The sequence below is a fragment of the Pteropus vampyrus genome, unplaced genomic scaffold (genome assembly GCF_000151845.1).
Source record: "Pteropus vampyrus isolate Shadow unplaced genomic scaffold, Pvam_2.0 Scaffold222, whole genome shotgun sequence".
Taxonomy (NCBI): domain Eukaryota; kingdom Metazoa; phylum Chordata; class Mammalia; order Chiroptera; family Pteropodidae; genus Pteropus; species Pteropus vampyrus.
This window is the reverse complement of record NW_011889003.1, coordinates 2,044,963-2,068,100: the sequence shown is the minus strand read 5'-3', so window position 1 is coordinate 2,068,100 and position 23,138 is coordinate 2,044,963. Positions and strand designations below refer to the sequence as shown.

At 33.0% G+C, this 23,138-nt stretch overlaps 1 protein-coding gene across 1 annotated transcript in view; it reads right to left on the bottom strand.

Moving 5' to 3' along the window:
• Positions 1-23,138, bottom strand: part of RIMS2 (regulating synaptic membrane exocytosis 2) — a 579,688-nt gene that overhangs the window by 41,415 nt on the left and 515,135 nt on the right. The window contains exon 27 of the mRNA XM_011373284.2: positions 14,184-14,257. Coding sequence (XP_011371586.2) covers positions 14,184-14,257 — 74 coding nt within the window. The remainder of the gene's footprint in view (positions 1-14,183; positions 14,258-23,138) is intronic.

Below are 23,138 nucleotides of genomic sequence, written 5' to 3'. Positions count from 1 at the left end.
ATATTAGGACATATGGCTTCAGGTATATCAGTTGGCATTGGCCTTGAAAAGTCAATTTTAGTTAAAGGAGTAGAACTTGAGAGTAGGAAAAAAAAACGGAAGCAGCCTGTCACTGTCCAAAGGCCAGATGGAAAGCCTTGTGTGTTACCCAATAACTCAACGTCCATGGGTAAACGTGAACATTTTAAATTCGATGGAAGGATTCCAGTGATATTAAAGAAAAAAAGAAGTATATGTATGTGGGGATCAGGAGAGGAATAAATCTTTTACATATAGTATTTACTATATTCAATTAAAAAAATCTCCTTTAATTTTACTCCAGAGCTCTCTCACTCAAACTATAGGACCCTCATTCCAAACAAAAGCCCAGTAAAATTCCAAGGTACAGCAGAGGCGATAGATATAATTTCACATTCTATGACTGGTACGGAAAAAGCCTTTTTCATAGGGAAGCCTTGAATTATTTATAAGACAGCTATTACTTTCTTCCACAGCCTTCTGTTTTCCAGACCTAGTCTCTCTCCCTCTATCTCCTTTCCCCATGTAGTTCTACCTATACTAAAAATCTGCAGGTCATTTGGCCTTTTAATATCTGGTATTGTACTTAGAGTAACTACATCACACCCCTTCCCCATTTGCCAGCATCTATCATTGTATGTCTCTCTTTTTCTTGGTCTTTTTTTGGTATTTAAATACATGTAGTTAACAGAAGCTCCTTGCTCAGCCTAAATGGTTTCTTATATATCCTCCCCTCTCACTTTTTAAAGATTAGCATCAAGTCCATTTTTTAATTCTACTGTTAAAATTGTATTTTTAAGCCTCTACCATTCTTCTTAAGTCTAACTGAGTTGGAATCAGTATAAGTGTAACTTCAATATATTACCAGTGGGCACCTTTCAGATATATATGCAAGGAGTTTGATTCCTCTTCTATGAGACAGTCTTTCAGATATTTAACAAATAGTTTTTAGGCATCTACCACCTTAAGTACCTCAGGTGCATTAGTAAACAAAATAAAGATCTTTGTCCCCTCAAAACTCACATTCTAGCAGGGATAAACAGTCAATAAACAACAAACATAAGAAATCAGTAAATTGTATAGTAGTTACAAGATGATGTGCTATTGAAAAGCAATAGTACAGCACAGTAAGGCAGTACAGTAAGGGGACTCACGGGTGGTGGGAGGTGACAGTATGGCCCTCAGCAAGAAGGTGATATGTTCGAGCTAAGTCCTAAAGGTAGTTCTCTTGTCACTCTAAGCCTTTTGCCTTCCCTTCTTTTATTTTATTACCATCTTCTTCTTATACATTTATTTAGTATCTACAATATGTGAGGTACTATAATAGGTCCCGGAGACTCAAAAACCCATGAGAGATGCTATTTCCATTAATAGCTCACCATCTAGTGGGAGCAGAACCATAAAACAGACATCCCTACATATTAAGTGTTATAATAAAGGTGTGGATAGAAACCACAGAATTGAAAGGTGACATTTTTGAACTCTAAGAAAATATGGTTTCCTTTTTCTAAGATAACTAATACTTGCTCTTCATCAATTCTTCTTTGCTGTTCAAAGGAGTCCAGAAGGATAGTTATCTTAATTATCCCAAAAAAGGCTTCTGCAAATGTTCAGATATCTGAAGATTTCTAACCACTCCATTTTACTTCTGTAATAGTTTTATGATCCGTTTTCAAGAAAGAATCTTATCCTCTAGACTGTATTAAACCTGAAAATTATATAACGTTTCTTTTCACTATTACTTTGGTGCTTAAACTTGGCTTTCCCTTGTCAAGTTAATGGAATTTCAGATCCATGTAAAAATATTTTCAAACAGCACCTCTTCCTCATTTTTCTTTCTCTAGTATTTGTTTATATTGAGGAAGATACACCATTTACTGATATTTTAGTCACAAATCTTATCCCTCCAAGTTTCAGTCCTGTCTAAATTTATATTTCCGCTTTGTGTTCCCATTTCAGGCTTCCCTTGTTTATCACCCTGTAGGACTTCCCTGTGGTATCCAGTTTCTATTATTTACTCCAACAAATCACTGAGCATCTTTCTCCATGTGGTTTTTCTCATTATGTCATACTGATACTCACCATGGAAAGTATTTTTCAATTTTAAATAGACCCTTTTCTCCTTACTTCTCATATTTCACTTTAAAGAGAACTATGTAAAGGTGAGTCAATTCCTACCAAACATATTTTTCTAGGTTTCATGAAATGTACTCTACCTCTGGTCAGGAATTCTTTATCGCAGTATCATAATATGGTGATCATGCAACACAACAGTCATTGGAAGAGGGCTTTAAAACTTACACCTACCTCCCCAAAGAACCTGTGTCTCATCTATGAAGTGAGCTGCTATTAGTAATGAGAATATCATATTCCCACAAAGAAAAAAGTAGGAGTAAGTTCAGAAGCTCAGGTCCATGAGACAAGTCATCAAACTTTTTTTTCTGATCATTATTTAATATTTAGTACTTTAATTGTAATATTCTATTATTATATTACATTAATTATATTATTAATGCAATCTTATTCGATCCTATCTACACAGCCATTCAGAATATACTAGACTGGATTTTATAATTTAAAATTTTAATTTCACCTCTCATGTGCCCTCCAGTAAAGCTATCAATCCCTATGGACTAGCTCTGCAGCTGGACAGAGACCTTGGTTACTCACGACGGAGAGATGGGCTGGGTCTGGCAGAAACGGTCAGGCAGGCCCAGCCCCTAGTCCCCTTTAAACAAGAGAAGCTCTGTGACACTGAGCCTTTATCCCTTCTTTTGGGTCCTTGGCAGACATTTCAAGTTTCATATGTCAAAAGGAGGCTTGTTTTTGTTCTGAGACCATCATTAACTAGATATCTCTTTAATAGACACATGATTTTAGTCAAGTCATTAATCTCTGTCCCTTGATTTCTTTTCTGAAGAGGTCAGATAACTTCTCTGTACTGTCTATACAGATGGTCACTGATCTCCCTTCCAGCTTTAATAGTTTGCAGTTTCAAATTTTCTGCTTTGTTCCATACAGCACTGAGTCCCCACTCTCTATCCCCCCTTGTAAGGGACAAGAATACATGTAACTGTCTCAATGGTTGGCCTCCTTACTCCTTGGGGCATCTCCAAACCGGTCAGATGTTTAGTTATGCTTACTCAGGAGACATGAAGGCACAGTGGTTAAGGGTGTAAACTGTGAAATGAGACGAGTTTGGGTATATATCCCAGACCCTTTACATCCTAGCTATATGACCTTGGGCAATTACTTAAACTCCCTATGTCTCAGATTTCTCATTAGTAAATAGGAGATAATAATAATAATGATCTTATAGGTTGTTGTGAGAATTATTTCATTTAACAGTAAATATGAAGCTCAGAAATTCTAAATGATCAGCTCTATATCCTCCTACCTCCAATAAGACTTCTACTCTTGAAGTACTGCTAATACCAGGCTAGTTTTAGGATGAAAATAAACTGGTGAAATGAATTTATCTTTCAGATATACTTTCATTTTCAAACAATATCCTTAACTAATTGGTGACATTTCAGGCAGTGTTAAAAGTGATTTTTAAAAATATCTAAGCAAATTTATCACAGGATTATGATTTGGAACTGGCAAATTTTCTCACAAACAGGCCTCTCCTAAGATACTTTCCTAGGCCCAGTTCTCCTGAGTTCTAGCTTTGTTATAGCTTCTCTCTGTCGTCTAAAACTGAACATAGATTTGCTAAAAAGGCCAAGTAATTTTTTTTTTAATCAGGTGTTCTAGAGGTAGAGGTTGAGGGGTTGAGGTCAATTTTTCAGTCAGACATTTGTGTATTAGAGAACTATCTGTGCATATATTTTTAATATATTCAAATTTCACTAATACTGTCCACAGAAATTTAACACCAGGCTCTGTGCAACACTCCTCTGAGGCAGAGGGAGAACATGATATACAAATATTACACATTACTATAACAGTATCATGTTAGACTTGACGGGTTCTTGACTAAATCAAGCTTGACAAAGCAACCATCTCAAGGTGATTAAGTCCATTTTTAGAACATGTTTATCATCTAGTTTGCATTCTTCATGATTATAATGTGAACATTACAAAAACTATTAAAACGTAGCATGCATTTACAAAAGTTCTGAATTTTCCCTAACATTGTGTAGACATGTTCACAATATAGGACACTTACTATACAGTATATTTTTGTATATTTTAATGTAAGGCATATGTGAATAAATGATCACAGGTTTTATTTTATTCAAGTAGCCAGATGGACTTGGGATAAATTTATGCCCCCAAATGAGTTTGTTATATTTAATACAGCATTTTCACGTGAGTGGAAGGGGAGGCAAAAGGTCCTTCTGTTTCAACTACTTCCGCCATATTGACTATGGAGCAACTTTGTAGGGGCAGGAAGTTACAATTTAAAATATTTGAACTACTGGCTTTTCCTCTTCCCTTACTCAATGGAGAAGTAGCTATAGCCATTGTCTATATAAGTCACCAAAGCAAGACTCAAAGTTTGAATGCTTTAGAAGTAATTTCTAATAGATTAATTACTTCGATTATTGAGTAATTAAAATAAAAAAATACAGATTCTAGCAGGATAAAAAATAACTTTTAAAACTTGTGTTGAAAATTCTATGTATTTTGCATGGTTCTAAGTTGCTCTCTTAACAGAGTTCATCTGATCATTTAAATAGATTTCTGCATTTCAGCCTTAATACATTTATGAGATATGATATAACAGTTTAAGAAATTCACTATTTAAAAATAGTAAATTTAATAGCCCTGTATTAATAAAATTTTGTGGCATTAAACATGTATGTAATTTTCTATTCCCCAAATTAATGTTCCTGGTAAAAGAATTTGATAATTATATTAAGTAAAGCATAAATGTTTCCTAGTTCCTAGGCCTGGTAAATAATTTTGTACTTGGGGGACTGGGGAGAATGACAGTATTCTGAAGATTTGAAAACCGGAAGGTACTGGTATGATCTCTGCCCGTAAGTACAACTTTACATGAAGGTAATCAGTTACACTTCTCTTCTAAATATCTGGGAAATCTGTTTCCCAACCTCCTGTACTTCCCGACACTATCCTTTACATTTCCTTTCATACTTCTTCCTAGCAAACTGAAGAAAACTTATTGTGATTTATATCTCTTATAATAAGATACCACTTCATGGGTGTGATGGCTGAATTGTGTCTCCTCAAAATTCATATTTTGAAGTCCAAACCCCTAGTACCTCACCATGTAATTGTATTTGGAGAGGGTCTTTAAAGAGTTGATTAAGTTAAAATAAGGCTGTTAGGGTGGGGACCTAATCAAATATGATTGGTGTCCTTATAAGAAGAAACTGTGGAAACATAAAGAGACACCAAGAGTGTATAGTGCACAGAGAAAAGATCTTGTGAATAGGTGGCAAGAGGTTGGCCATCTACAAGTCAAGGATAGAGAACTTCCAGCCTCAAAAATTGTGAGAAAATAAATGACTGTTGTTTAAGCCGCCCAGTCTGTAGTGTTTTATTATGACAGCCCTGGCAAAGTGATATAACATGCTTTGAGATAAATTAAGTCTCCTATAATCTTTAGCTTTATAATGCTTTCAAAAGCTTTCGCCAGTCTCTTTCTAAAAATTTAATTTACTTAGCATCATTTAGATCTATCCTATATTTTTAAGCATCTTGTACAATTTCTCTGTCCCAATAAGTCACATACATCTCTTTGTATCATAGTAGTTTAGCTATAAAGTGAATGTTGATAAATCAAGCGTTATTTTCTAATAACTTCTGCTGTTTTAAAAATTTGTGTTTCTACACAAATGGTGGATATTATGCTTCCAGTTAAACAAAGGTAAATTATTTATATAGTCTCTTTGAAAGCAAACTTGTCACTACATTTTTATATACATAAGACAGAATACAGTAGAAACTATATTTTTTGATGAGATTATTGGAATTCCCAGGGCCAATCACAATGATCAGGGTCTAACTCACTGCTATGCTTCTAAGGATAATTTATTTTTATCTAAATAAATTCTGATAAAGGTGCTGTTCATTATGAACAGGCATACTTTAATTCTTATTTTATTATACTTTTAAAAAAATATTTTTAAAACTAAAACTTCTAATATTAGCTTCTGTGGTGAATGTGAATGAATTGTCTGACTACTATTACTACGGATTGTGGCTTTTGGAATTTATTTTTCTTCATTAGCATTCTAAATCATTACCCACAGATTACATTTTTTGACATTTAAAATGCTCTACAAAATGCAATTATAGTTTATCCAATTCACAAACTAAATGATGCTCTCAACACATCTTTTATACCTCCACTTACTAGGAAGCAAATCAAAACATTTCTCACTTTCATCACCTGAAGTGTTCAGTACTAGAAGCCTATTTTAAGTACTGAATACATTAAAATTTAACTGTATAATTTTCTAGCCACTTAGTTAAATGTAATTTTAGTGTAAAATACTGCATTTCTAAAATGTCTTAATCCAAAATCTTTATTTAAACCTATAATGTTGAATTCTTTATATTCGTTAATAGTTCATTTGCTTTCATGACCATTTCTTCCTCCTAGATATCATTAATGACATATTAGACAGGAATTAAAATTTGTTCTGAGAATATTTTGAGAAATTTGTGATAGTTCTGTAAGACTATAGAAACCCTACACGTTGTTACTAAACTAGTATTGGGAGCACTGATCTACCTAGAGATTTAAAATTCCCGTAAATCTAATATGTATTTATGATCCTAAACCTATGTTATATACTAAAAAAATAAAACAAAAAGCAAATGTATCGAATAATGTTCTTGAAGTTATTTCAAAAATCAGTTCTTACACTAGGATCAAAACTTTGTCTTGGTACACACCGGCATAGTTTTAAGATCAAAATGACTACTGATACTGGTACCAATTCAGATCTAAAAATACACATGGTAAATACATCTTCTTTTCAATTTCCAGTCCTCCTGCCCTGGCCCTAGGCTGCTGTACTTGGTGTGAATTCTTTCACAGCCGGCTCACTGGCATTCCAGCTTCCAGTCCCTCCCTTTCAATCTATCCTGGACATTTTTGTCAGTTTCATTTTCTTGGAAGAGGTTTTTATCGAACCACTTTCTAAGGAAAATAACAAAGAAATAAACCTTTACTAAGTTGATAGGACAAAATCTAATCTATCAATTCTGAAATTCAGGCCTTCCAACTAAAAGACCCACGCAATTTTATTCCTACTTTTCAAACACAAACAGCTTTAATCAAGCTTCACTACTCTCCTCACTGTCCCCCAACACACTTCTTTGCTTCTCATTTCTTATGTCACTCCATTTGGGTCCAGCAATAGGGTGTGGAATGTATCTTCTTGTCCAAAGCCTCCTGTCTGTTGTGCCAGTGCTAAGTGCTACCCTGACTGTTCCTTTATCCTGGGGCTGGAAGGTATTTGATTCCTTATACTCATAGCACCGTGATATAGCTTCTAGTCTGACTCTGAATACTGCCATTTCTAGCAGATTTCTCCTGTCATCCCCCTCCTCACTTCGTTTCATCAAGTAGGGCCCAGATCTATCACATCCTTCTTTACAGCACACTGCACACTGTGAGTCAGGGTCCTCGGGAAGAGGGCCCCACTCTAGAGCATCCCCAGCACCACTCAGTTCAAGCTTCCTTCCTCCCAACCCTAGACCTATGATTTCAAGGTCCTAGTAGCCTTGCAAATACAGAGTTTGTTAAAGACACTACTGTATGTTGGTGACTGGATGCTCTTCTGCATCTTTTTGCTTATTGATATACTGTCCAAACCTCAAGATTTGGTTTAATATTTCTTTAATCTAAGTACTTTCCAATCTATCCTTCATGAAGCCAGATGATCTATTTAAATAGCAAGTTAGTCTGTGTCACTGCTTTGCTTAAAACTTTTCCAGCAGTTTCCCTTCTCTTGGCCTAAAAGGCATGCCTAGCATCCATCTTTATCTCTTGCTTCTTCCTGTCTCCCACTCCTAGCTCCAGCAATACCGTGTGAGTTGTGTGAGTTGCCTGGCATATTCCAGGCTATTTCTTACCTTCCGTACGTATGTGAAGGTGGGGTATCTGAAATGCCATTTTTTCTCCTCTCTTACCTAGATATTTTCTACATGTATGTTCAGGTATCTCCCAGAGAATAATTCTTAGTTTCCTCAAGTGCCCCTTCTCTAAGATTCGATACTATCTGGAGTCTGTTTCTATCACATAGTATTCAAGCTATGTTATAATTATGTTCTTTCATTCATTAATTCATCAAATAGTTATTGATATCTATGTTAGGTATCAATTTAGTACATGGCACTTTGTTAGGTATCAATTTAGTACATGGCACAAAAAGTGCCATGTACTAAATATTCAATAAATATTTTTTTGCTAATAAATGAGTGAATATACCCAATTAAACTTTAAAAAAAATACTAGGTTTTATTTATTTGAACTCTTTCCATTCACTCTCATATCCCCACCCTATGTCTAATAGCTCAAAAACATTTGTTTTATTTTTATATTTAGTCTTGATATAAAAATGTTTTTGAGAAAAATTATCATTGATTATAAATCACCATAAAGATTTTGAAAAGTTATATAATCATACAGTATAAATAATGCCCAATAACATTTATAAATTCTGAAATCTTAACTGCTCATAATTTTGGTAAGCTATTTGCAGAAACCTTGTATCAAAACATGAATTTTGGAGTCATAATGTCTGAAGGTTACAGAAGAATCACATGCAACAAAGAACCAGATACAAAAGTGAAATATCGGGGCATTTTGGCAATTTTTTAAAAAAGAAAACTCTGATAATATTGATATTTGCTATGGAAATTTATTCTAAGCAGGCTGAAAAAGGCTACAGTGGAAAAGGCCATTTGAAGATCTTCACAGGCTGTAGGCGCTACGCCTACACTGCCTAATGGTTATAAGTCTCGCTGAGATTCTGGGCTCTTCTGCATTTCACCTCACCACATTCATAATAATAATAAAAAAATCTTCCAGATAACAGATATGGAAATGCTGGCAATCTCAAACCAAAGAAGTGATTAATACCAGAAAATCTTGAAGACCAAAAAGATAAAGATAGAAGCCCCAATTAAAAAATGAGCAAGAATTAGGAACAAGCAATTTACATCAAAACAAACAAAAAGATTGATGGGTCTAAAAAGATTTTCAAACTCATGAGTTATTAGAGAAATTCAAGTTAATATAACAATGAGGAATCACTCATTGCTAAGAGCATTCATGCTAATCATCATTCATGCTAATATGATATTAGCATATCAAAATTAGGAACTGATGCCAATTGCTGGCATGCATGTTGGGATGTAGAGATCTTTATGCACTGCCGGTGGGAAAGTAGACTAGAGCAGGTAATCTGGTGAAGAAGCTGGCAGAACCTGGCCAAATTAATTAAACACATATGAACAACTTGATAAATCTTTTTCTGGGAATATATAAATATATGTAAAAGAAATTCTCACCCAGGCTCATAAGGAGAGATATATGAGGATATTCATTTCAGTGTTATTTGTGGTTGCAGAAATTGGAGTATATCTGGATGTCCAGCATTGGAAGAACAGAGAGGAAAAATGTGGTAAAAGCATGCCATGAGGTACTACGCAGGAAATTAGAAATACAGGACTAAATATACACATAGATACTCTGAAAACCATAATGTTCAATGAAAAAAGTAAAAAGAGAATGTAAATTAAAAATGCATACATAAATACATACACGTATATAAAAAATAATGCACATCTTACAAGAGCACAGCATACATACACACACTGAAGGTACACGTTAAACATATGAAAATAACTATTCTACCAGATGGAGGGAGGAAAATGGGGCCCGATAGGAATTAAATAGAGAGAAGGGTGTGGGAGAAGAGACTCTTCTCTCAATGTGGACCTGTGTGATCCTTCACCACCCAGTTTCTCTGACTGAGTGTTTCCTTGTGCTGCCTCCTTTCAACGACTCCACAGTGTTATTACACATTACACGTCTCTACAGCTAGGTCACAATCCATATGACGGTGGGTACCATGTATCTGTCTTATTCACTGCTGTATCCTCAGTTCCTGGTACTGTGCTTGCACACAGTAAGTATTCAAGGTATATTTGTTGAAGGAATGAATGAATGCACAATTTTACATTGGGCTAACTCATGCGAAAATAAAGAAAACCAAAAGCTGAATTTAAGATGGTGAGAAAAAGTTTCACATGGATTTCTTCAGTGTTAAATTCCAGGTTTCATCTCAAGAAAGAAAAAGTTCTAACATTTCATTCAAGTGAAGTAGATAGAGCAACAATTTTATTTTTAATGATACTCATATGTGGCACAAGCCGAACCACTTTTGTGGTAGATAATACATTTAAAACAGGGAGAATAAAGATTTATATCTTCAACTGTTTTATATCAGAAGGATAAAGACATACTATTATTCAAAGAGCAAAAAAGGTTTTTCTCTTGAAATTTCAAGAATGCATATTATAATTTTCCTATCAAAATAGATTTTTATGCTTTTCTTATATTTGAATTTCTTAGTCACAAATGTTATCAAATGAGTTTTCCTTCTGCTTGTAACATTATAAAATGATTCAGAATAGCACTTTACCTATCAAAGAATGCATTTTCAAGATATTTCACTCGGAACTAAATAATTACCACCAGATATATTGTACTGAACAAACAACCCAATCATTTCAATGCTGATACTCTTGATTCTTGATTTTGCCACCAGATTTTATAAATGCCTGTTCACTACTGCCTGCAATTGAAAGAACTCTTACCAATGAATTAAATTGTCAAAAAAAAAAAAATCACTTAACTGCATCAGCACTCTAGCTTCTCTTTTACAGTAAAACCACATTTTTTTTTTTGGGGGGGGCTCATATGTATTACAGTGAAAATTTTCATTAGGCTTAATTCTTCTAGGAACAAACATTTTTCTAGCATAACTGCTTTTCTTGAGAAATGAATTTATTTTCCAAGACGCAGGATAATTTACTTAAATATAGTTTGCCATAGGGCTGTGCTGATCAGTTCTAAACTAACAAAACTTCATCGTACCATCTGATTACTTATTATTCACAAATTAAAAACAGCCAACTATTATAAGGTTAAAGACTGATTTATGCAAGATAATTTGCACTTAGATAATAATTTCTTTGGAACAGATAAAGCTTCCAAATAATCTCTTTTGCCTTTTAAGTCATGTGTAATTTTCAATGCATTCTCCTAAATCTCTTTATCTTTTGGTCTTAAGTTCAATTGTTTCCTGGAAAAGCAAAGAACTCATTCTAGCATGCACAGTGCCTCACTTTACTCAATCAGATCTTTGCTGGTCTAATAAACCAGGGTCTTGAGACCCATATATTAGAAATGGGAGAATTGGAAGATTATTTTTCATCACAAAAATACCTATTAGGTAGCGTATGCCGATTCATAAAAATGGGAATTTCCAAACACCTATATTTTTTGTGCTAGTCTATTTCTTTCATAGGCAAAAGCTGTGGCACAACCTCTACAAAAATAGGACTCAGAATGATAGACTTGATTATTACTGTCTCGAGTAGCCTACCATAAATCCCATAGGAATAGAGACTATGTTCCTAATAATGGATTTTTTTTTTTAAGTAGCAAATAATGAAAATTAGATCCTGCTAAAAGGCTCCGAAAAGGCAGGATATTTTAGGTAACAAACTCTGTCTCCTCTGGTCCTTCTTAAGGTATGCCTGCATATCTTCGCTTGATCCTATATGTTACCACCTTTCCTACTGTTTCCAAACCCAGAAGAGAAAAAGATTAAAACAAACCCACGAACAGAGAAGAGAAAGATTAAATACAACATTCCTCAATTGTTTGAGAAAGGTAGATACTGCAGGAATAGGCTTTTAAAATAATTGCAACCCACTACAACAACTCAAAACCTGATAGCGGCAACCGTGTCTTTCTTATTTCTGCTGGTTTGAAATTATGAAATGGTAGGGCTGCTAGGTAGTTACTCAAAAAAGTCAGTGTGCTCTTAGGCTGACAAAGTAAATGCATACTCTCAAATCTCAAGGTGATAGCTCACCCTGCATCACACAGTCAGTGCACACTGAGAACCTCATTCACTTTTCAGTGCTAACTATAGACAAACTTGAATACACTTGGAAGATTAGAATCAAAACATTTAGAGCTTGAATAGTAAAGACAAAAATGGTAAAGACAGTATCAATTTTATATTTAGAGGATTTTGCATACATACACATACACACACCCTCTTTATCTAAACAAATGGGGTCCCCAAGCTGAATTCTTTCTGTAACTTTCATTACCAACCAGTAAGCATTGTTCTATTGAACAGATGTGTTAAGCTCCATTAATTCCAATCATATAAACGTGATCATTTTTGATGACTCCTAGATCTCCTATTTTACATGTGTGGCCCATCCCAGTTTCCTAAACTTTTGACTGGTGTATCAGCTGCCTCCTTGCTATCTCCACAGGCATTTCAAAAATCATCATTCTCAGGGTGAAAATAGTATTTCTCCCCTTACCTGCATTCCTTATTTTGATAAATACTTCCACCATCACTGTGGACTAAACTGCGTCCCTCCCTTGAATTCATATGTTGAAGCATTAGCCCCCAATGTGATGGTTTTATGACGTTTAAGCCACCAGTTTATGGTATTTTGTTATGGCAGCCTACTTAGAATTAGATGATTAAATCTATTATATAAGTATCAAATATGGAAAACTTTCTAGACTTCCCCTCACATTCACTCATCCACATCTAAGGCCTGTGGTATAGTTAACATTATTGAACCAATTTAGATTTCTTGGTTTTGACATTATACTACTCTATGTGTGTGTGTATAATGTATACACATACATATATACAGATATAATATACCTGTATATAATATGTATGTATATATATGCAATAATATATGTACATACATACATACACACATACACACATACATACGTACGTACATGTATATATATATTTTATTACCACTGGGGGAAGCTGGATGAAGGATACATAAGACATCTTGTATTATTTTTGCGACTTCCTGTGAGTTTGTAATTATATCACAATAAAAAAATTGTTTTAAAACTCTCTGTATCATTTCAATGTCTAGTAATAAGAATGTCTGACAAAGAAGTATGTGTAGTGCTAGAAGGTACTCCCTGTTAAGAGAAGCGTTTTGTATTCAAGCCCCATAAATTTTATCAAAGCGAAGTTTTAAAGAGTTTGGCTGGCCATACTGCTACAGAATCTCATGATTTCTAAAAAATAAATAATATATCTAAAATATAATTACATTTTATTTCATTAATGACTGACAAAGTCATTAAAAATAATTCAATAAAAATACAGGCATAATTGAAAAATCTTCAGCCAAACAAAATGGATTTCATGCTTCCAAATAAAACTTTAAGAACTACACAATATGCTTCTTTTAATGTTAAAAGTAAGAGATTTCGTTTTCAAGTAGGTACATATCTAAATATAAATACTCACATTTCTATGCTAGATCTGAACATAGTGATGGAATAAAAGACTCCAGCTTTTAAACGTTTTAGTTTCACTTACAGATTTATTTTCTAAGGCTATTTTAACTCTGCATTGTTATTTTACGAGCAGCAGGAAACTCCTGCCTGTCACTTCACTATGTTCTTTGAGATTTATTCTTAAACACACTATAGATTATCATCATTATATTGTTCATATTATAAGCCCCAAGTAGAAATTATCACAGTGAAGAGGAATTAATTTCAAACAACAAACAAAAGAACTATGTGCCTACATTGAATTCTTTTGGAATTTACAAGAACATGTATTTTCCACACTTAGATTTTTGCAAAGTTTGCCTCATTAAGTCTATGAAGAAAAAGCTATGTGTCATATAATAACTTTTGCACAGATTACCTTTTTTCCAAAGGCAACCTTGTGATTTGCTCTAAGAGAAAGTATATTAAAATCATATAACTTGAGACTTGAGGTGAGTATTACGGCCTCGTTCCATTTCTCAGTTTGTCACTACTATTTCTCCCATCCTTTCTTTTCCCCAGACCTCCCTGGGTTCCTTCCTCTATTTTCCTTGAGAGTATTTTTTTCCTTTGAATGATATCCTTTCCTGCATTTTGGAAATACCAGCAGATTGCTGGAGTCATGCTGAGGTATGGCCTTTTCAGGCTCCACGGGCTTTTTTAGATCTTGGCTTGGTCCTGGAATAGGTAAAAGGACAAGGAGATAGAATATCAAACATTCTACAATATAGATAAGGAAAACAATCTGGCCTTAAGTGGAGAACCTTTCTGCACTGCAACTCAGCAATCTGAGTAAGGAAAGGCCTAAAAGAACAAAGGGGCATAGCTGGCAGAAGGCATTAACACAGAAGGCCACAGGCTTAAATATTAACATGAGGAGCCAGAAAGAGCCCTTGGGGTTTTGAGAATAGAATAAATTAGTTAGCCTTATAGACAAAGAGAATCACAAATTCTCCCCTACTTTTTCTGCAGACCTTATTCCCCACCCTGACAATGCTAGAAGCCAGACCCTTGTAAGTAAAGAGAGGTAGAAATAATTACAACTAAAGAGATATTTAGTGAGGAAAAAAAAAAACAAAAAAAAACTTATGTTGAAGATTTAGATGTTGATTATATTATTTGGAGTTTTAATGACAAATCTCTTTAATTTCCATCTGTACCTCCACGCCAAAACTTGCTTTTAGTGCAACGTTTACTATTTGCATTAGTGCATTTTGTCAGGACTTTGGGCTACAAACAACACCAATCCAGGCAAATCTAAAACGAATGGCCTTTGGCCCTTGGAAACAACACCTATGTGTTATTTAGTTATGTTGAATGGCTCTTCATTCTAATCAGAAAAGAAATTAAGACTTAAAATGACAGCTTTGAAAGGTTACAGAGATCAGGGATACTTAAAAATTTATACATAGCCCACTATTACCAGGAAGAGAAATCATACAAATAATGAATCATTTTTGTTTACTATGAAATGCAATTAATTATTGGCTTAAGCAAGATTTTATGCTTTATTTTTGGAGGTTACTGAGTTGAAATTAGGTTCCTGATGTGAAATGTAAATATAACTGGAGAAATTTAAACATTTTCACTTATTCATATGCACAAAAAGATATAATCAAGGCAATTATGCTTCATACAAACTATGGTTAACACTAAAAATATTTTACAACTCACCAGTCAGAATAGATGCTAGCTACTACCATTGGTATACACAAAGTAACAGAAGTAAAACAAAAAAATTCCATAGACCATAACTTTTCTGTTTTTTTTTCTTCTCTATCATAAACTTTTTCTAGAATCTGACTTCTTAGCATGATATGTCTGTGTGTACATATATATTAAAAGGGTTCCTAAACACAAAATTTTTCAAGGGAGGTAGATGAGTCTCAGTTGACTTGTTCATTATTTCTTCCACAAATCAATCTTTGATTTGAAAAAGACTTCTAGGAAGTACATCATATTATCTTTATTTTTTTACTGAATCTTTTAGGATTAACCAAAATATAATAAAAAGTCATTCAACAGCAACTACTAATAACCACTAAAAACTTCACTGTTCTATGTGGAAACAGTTCCCAACCTAGATTTTAAACGAGAAATCATAGAGTCTCAAGACTACAGTCAGTGAGAGCTTCCATCTTGATATTATCAGAAAGAATATGACCAATCAAGCAAAAATATCTTTCACATTATCCAACAAAAGGTCTGTTTTAGATATCACAAGATAGGTAAAAGAGTTATAATTAATGGTGCTTTCTCTCTGTTTTAAATCTAGCTGGGCAACTCATAACTCAAATTACATAAAAAGTAATTAACACAAGGTTAAGTGTAGATACTTTAAGAATAATAGTTTATAGAAAAGATAAAGTCTTTGCACTTGAGAAGCATATAACCTTATTCAGTATGAGCAATCTAAGGAGAGTATAGACATGATGACCTCTAGAAAATACAGGGCCTCACTAACACTGTGGGCCTAAATTTCATGTCATAGAATTGTTGCTCTGTTCTTCTTTAGGGCATAGATGACCTGTTTTTTTTTTTTTTAAAAGTCACATTATATACGTTTTCTACATATCTGAGGTAGAGTACAGGTTATGACACAGATAGTATACAGTTTCTTGTTTTTTTTCTTATGGTGAGGAACACTTTCCATGATTTCATAATCTTCATAGATCATGTCCATACCAAAGAAAAAAAAGATACTTCAATATCGACTAAAGAAACAATAGTTTTCTCCCTGTAGATCTCCATAATGTAAGACTGCTGTTGAGTATTATGGGAAATTCTATCGAAAATATTTTTTCACAGTTTTTAACTCTAGACTTTAAAAGACATTTATATCTGCAGAAGTTACACTACATACTGCTTTCCCTAAAGTCCTCTAATGGTGAAAATACATATAATTAATGAGACTATCAAATACGGACTATAGATTTAATTCTATTATACCTCATTAAACTTAGTTATGGTAAAAGTTGTGGATTTTGCCTCCAATAAAGTCATATTCCTTTATATTTGATGAGATGTCCAGAATTTATTTAAAATATATATATATCATTTCCTAATAATTTCAGCTCTATATTCCTTAATAACTCAGATTTTTCTTTTTTAAAAAAGTCAGTTATTCTCAAAATAATTTAATTTTTTTCATGGTATTCTGGAACCTTTGCATTCTGTGTAAATGATGTTTTAGTACTCAAAATTGTCTAATTTTTTTTAATGTCAATCTTATTAACCTTAAAAATCTGCGAAATAGCTTGAGCTTTGTTTCTGTTTATTTACATTACTGGTTTTACAAAACATATGAGTTTACTTAAGAAGGTTAAATGGAAAAATGATAAAATAAAGTAGAAAAAAGCATAAAAAGTAATAAAATGTGAATGAGTAGAAATATACTATTATAAAAGCCCTACTTCATTGTTATAGTTTAACTTCGTAGTTAACTTTCAACTTCTGGGCAAAATCATAGGGAGTTCAGAATTAAATAATTAGATAGAAAAAAATATATCAATTCTTCCACAGAAAGCAATCCTTTTGATAATTTAATTCTTTGAAAAGCTAGTACGTAAAACAGTTTATTTTGTTTAGTTGTCCTCCATCAGACAGAACAGAATACAGAGCGGCAAAACAACTTTCAACATGGGGTAAAAGTTGTAGGTACTTCTGTATTTTCATGGATTTATTTTTAATGCCTTCATTTATTTCATTTTTTCTAAGTCTTAAAAGAAAACTGTGCTTTTAGCTGCATCTCTGGAATAGGTACACCTGTTTTATGGCTTATATTAAAATAATCATCGATATTTATAAACTACTTATAAAGTACCTTCACATACATTTAAAACTTGATTCTCATATTAACCCATTGAAATGGGTTAATATTTCTCCAAAATGGATATTATCTCCATTTTACAGATGTGTGCTGTCCGATGCAGCAGGTGCTAAGCCGCTGGTGGCGACAGAGCACTTGAAGTGCGGCCTGTCTGAATTAAGATGTGCTGTAATTGTAAAGTGCATACTAGGTTTCAAATACTTGGTACAAGAAATTAAATATAAAATATCTGATTAATAATTTTTATTGATTATACACTAAAATAACATTTTGGATATTTAGTGAGTTAAAATATATTATTAAAATTAATTCACATGTTTCCTTTTATTTTTTAAAACATGGCTGCTAGAAAATTTAAATTTACAGATGACTTGCATTATACTTCTTTTGGACACACCTGTCTAAATTAAATCTCAGATCTCTATTTGACTCGTTTCCAATATCCTTTATCCTTAAAATGCATATCAATAATTTCATTTTGTAAATAAATGATCCCTTTTGTAAAACGTTCTCAATTACTGTCTTTGGTAGTTGCAGCTTTCATTATCTGTGGTATAATCTTACTCTATGTCCTTCAAATTTACCCCTAGGTTCTACCTAAACAACATTAGGGACATTTGAAAATGATCACAATAGTCATACCATATTTTATTGTGACAATGTATTTCAAATCTAGAAGTCCCATTAATGCTATAGGTACCACTTTCGATTAGAGCAATTTATCTCTGCCTAGATCACTGCACCTTTATCCTCCTGACTTTTCTTTATCATTGCATCTTTCTTCTTGCTACCACACCTCTCACCTCACTTATTACCACTCAGCTAGTTCTGAATGGTGTCTTCATGATTCAGTTAAAGAATGGATCAGAGATACTTAATACAGCTAAGAAAGTTATTTTAGTTCTTAGTCAATTCACTTAATGAAAAATGCAACTAGAGATATGAAAATAGATATCAACTAGATACACAACTAGAGATAATCAGAGAAAAGTTTTCTGTCTACTTCTATGTTTTCTTAAAAACATATGCTACAATTTAAATTTGAAGATGTTTAGGTATTTTCCAAAGTATTCCAAGGAATATTAATTCTGAGATATGCTTCATAGATAAAGGATTACCTGGTCAAAATGAGTCAGGGAGAAACTATATATTCTATCTTTATTTGAAAAGTCACAAAACACATAAACATAACAAAAGACTTTATGAAGTACTGTAATAAAAAAAAAGCCCACGTATTAAAATCATTTAACTCACATTTTATATACTTATATGACCATGAAACAACATTTTACTACTTAACATCTCTTGGTACCGAAATACCCACTGTTCTGTAGGATACACTTTGGGAAATGCTGCTTTAGGTGAAAAAATTTTCCATTTTCATGATGCCTGATATTGTCCATTTTTAACCAGAAACATGTTTAAATGAGAAAATCTAGAATGCAACAGGCATAAAAGGACTTAGTAAATATTGCTTCCAATTAATTTTGCCCTTGTTTCTGTCACTTTATTAATTCATTTTAAAAATTTATTTTTTCATGCCTTTGAAAATATTGATAGCCGGAAACATAGCCTTAGATTAGCAAAAGACCCAATGTCATATAAATACATTAAATAGTGCAGTGACCTTAAAAAGCAATGAATCATAGATTAAAGTTTGTGCTTCAAAGTACTGCAGAGGCTACAGTACAAGCGAAAACAATTTTACTTTCTTATTTGACAGCATGACTTATATAATGCAGATTTGGGGTTGGGTAGGAGAAAACATACCACTTCTACTTCCCTTCATAAAAAAGTAGTCATATTGATCCATTTTTCTAAAGCAGCAGGGAACAAATACAGTATCATTTTTGAACATAGCTCAAGTCACTGCTGCAATTAATGTGTGATAGATCTGAGCAGATGCACCTTGAAAGTACACTTGAGGAAGAAAGAAAGTTATTATTTTTAGAAAATCTGAGGTTGTGTTTACAAAATCTAAAGGGAAAACTGGTAGAATTAATGAGAAAAAAAAGAATTAGAATCAATTAGAGTTCAGTAAGGTGGCCTGATACAAGATTTAAAACACTATTTAAATCAATAATTTTAATAAAAAAAAAACAAAAAATAACCAGTTAGAAAATGTAATAGAAAAAAATATGGTATTTCCAATAGTAATCCAAGTTACAAAATACCTAGAAATGAAATTAACAGGTGTGTCCAGAAGATATATGATGAAAATTACAAAATGTTACCGAAGGATATAAAAGGAGGCTGAATCAATGCAGAGACATTCTGTAAGTCTAAGAATAACTATTACAAAGATGCAAATTCTCCCCAAATTAGTCTAAATTTTAATTCAATTTTAACTTTATAGTTTGCCAAGAAAAGGAAATATGTGAGTTTAGCCAAGAGAATTTTGAAGATGAATAATTAGGATAGTCTTAACTTGAGTTAATAAAATGAATAATAAAGCTAAATTAGTATTTAAAACATTACGGTACTGTTTCAACTTTCTCAAGTTGATAGAACAGAATAGAAAATCTAGAAACAACAAAAATAAGGACAATTTAATGTATATAAAGTATGAGATTTTATATAAATAGATAAAGTTTGGGCTATTCAATGACTTACCTAGGACTAACTATCTATCTACTTGGAAAAAATAATTTAGATCCTGGCTTTTCGCCATCTACAAAAGACGTATCAGATATATCTTTTGATGTTTTACATCTTACATGTATCAAAGATCTAAACTCATAAAAATCTTATAAACATGAGAATATACAATTTTTATAGCATGAGAGAGGAAAAGGGTTTACTAAATATGACAAAACCAAGAAGATGGGCAAAAATGAACAAATATTTCACAAGAAAAAAGAAAAAAAAAGTTAATAAACCAATAAGTACATGGAAATATTCTTAACCAATAAAACATTCTTAATCAATAAAGAATGTATTCAGTAAGTGTTTGTTGAACACTAAATAAAATAAAAATGAAAATTTGTATTAGACTGGCAAAGATGAAAAAAATTAACATTAGTATAGTCAAGAGTGGGTAAAAATGAGCTCTCATGTTTTCTTGGAGAGGATATAAATGGTACAATGTTTTTAGAGGATTATTTGCAACATTTTTCAAAATTAAAAAATGAGCAAGCCCCTTTAGCTAGTTATTCTACTTGCAGAAATTACAGATAATACGTACACTTTGACCACTGGAAGGGTGTTCACTGTACCATTGTATAGTAAAAACCTAAATGTCCTTCACTAGGGCATACTGTTAAATTTATGAAATAGAGGAGTATTCAATAGAATTCTCTGCAAGATGAGACAGATCTATATATACTGACATGTAAAGATTCAAAATATATTTTGAAGTGAAAAAATAAAAAGTAAATTTCAATAGAACATGTGGAGAGTGTATAATGGAATAAGCATTAAGTGTGGAAGATGAGACGGTCCAACAAAGATAATGATTATACTTAACAGATGTATATTTATCAGAGATTTACAATCTGAGATTAATTTGCTATTATATTACATTTTCCTAGACAAGCCACTTAACTTCAATGGCTCAGTTTACTAAGCAACAAAACAGATATTATACAAATTCTAAAGGAGAAAGTTTTCTATAGTAAGTAATTCGTGGTTACATAAAATTCTGTATAAAATACCATATTTTATTTTATCATGTGAAAATGGACTCTCCTGTAGAAATTATTATTAGTAAAGGTCAGTCAGAGCAAAAGAGAAGTCACATTTTTTCAGTACAAATCCTAAAAACATTTTTAGTATCTACTTCAATAAAATAATAAACATGAGCACATTTGTTCTCCTTGAAATAAAAAGATAATCGAGAAGACTCTGATTCTTAATAAGTAGGAGACATCTATTTTGGGTTTTTATAGATTAACCTGAGCTATTCTTATTGTTATGCCAGCCTTCCTATGCCTAATGACATAGCAGCAAAAAATGAAGGTCAGTAGCTCTGATTCTTCCAGGACTATGGTTCAATAATCCAGAAAGTCAATGTAGGTAAATATCTAAGAATTACCATTTATCTTGGTATTCTTTAACAACTGCAGAGGGATTCATTCTTCTTAATAACATAAATCCCAATTTTCCTAAGCTGGCAATAGTGTCAGAATTTCCATATGGAGAGGCACGTTTTGAGCACAGTTTCTCTTATTATCCAAGAACTTCTTGGAGAATTTTCTGCTAACTGCTGTTGCCACCTTTAACTCTGCTTTAAGTATGTATGGCTGAGTGTAGAATCTTCTTCTTAATTCCCTAAAGCATAGTAGACAGATGACTGTAATAGTTAATATGACCTCAGAGAGCCTTGTAATAGCAACAACAAAATTTATATTTTAAAATGAACCTACATGATCTCATTTATAAAATATGACTGTTTCTAGGGTTTTGTGACAGGCAGAATTCTAACAATATCTCAAGATTCTTATACTGTGGTTATGCAATTAAATGCTAATCTATATACTGACTTTAAAACTGGGAGATTGTCCTGGATTATCCACAGGGACCAATTTAATTAAGTGAGCCCTTAAAGCAGAAGAATAAGGCAGAACAGTCAGCTATAAGCTGTGTTGGCAGAAGGAAGCAGAGGAGAGATGAGAGGCAGAAGGAGAGGTCAGAGAGACTGGAAGCATGAGAAGGACTTGACAGCTACTGCTGGTTTTGGAAATGGAAGAAGGGACCCACAAATCAAGGAATGCAGGCTTTCTCTAGAAGCTGAGAATGGTCCCCAGCTGACAGTCAGCAAAGAAATGGAGACTTCAGTCCCAAAAGTGCATGAAACGGAATTCTGCCAAAATCTGAAGGAGCTGGGAAGTGGAGTCATCCCCAGAGCCACAGAAAGGAACACAGTCCTGACAACAACCTGATTGTGGCCTTGTGAAACTCTAAGCAGGGAACCCGCTGAGCCACACTGTGTCTCCCACAGAAAGTGGGAGATAATAAATTTGTATTGTTCTAAGCCTCTAAATTTGTGGTAATTTGTTACAGTAGCAATAGAAAACACAATTTCCTAGACTCTAGCCCATCTGCTTTCATGTGATAGAAACCATCATCATTAGAGTTCCTTATGTGTGGTTTTAATATCTTCCTTTAAGCTTAGAACCAAGAAAGCAAGGCCCAAAGAGAAATGCATTATGAGACACTATTCATAAACACCACTTTGGTTGGTCTGTTAATACCTTCTATCTATATATGCAATGTGTGATTCTTCCTTCTTTGCCTGTGTAACTAATTTGAATAGATCACCTTTAAGCATTTAAATTTATTTTACCCATACAATCGCTTAATTTAGGAAAATTTTTCAGTAGCACGTCAACTTAGTTGACATGCAAAAGCTAGAAATTGAACATATATTTGTAAGATCTTATTCAGCAAGCAATGAGCTTCTGAAGAAAGTAAAAATATTACATATAAAGTATGTAAATTTGCCATCACAATGTACTCACTATAAATATAGCTACCGTACAGCATATGGCTATGAATTTAAAATAATTTTCCTAATACAAAGGCAGCCTAATTGCAACTTTAAACAATGAACGAGGCTTTATCTTTGCTTCATTATTAATATACTATGAGACTTCAAGAAAGTTAACATTTTTGCTTTGTTTTCACATTCATGAAACATTACCATCTGTCTTATTCTATTAAGTGAGAAAAATAATTCAAGTTTTAAAAATTTTGTTATTTCCTTTAGATGCAAATGAAATATAGTATATT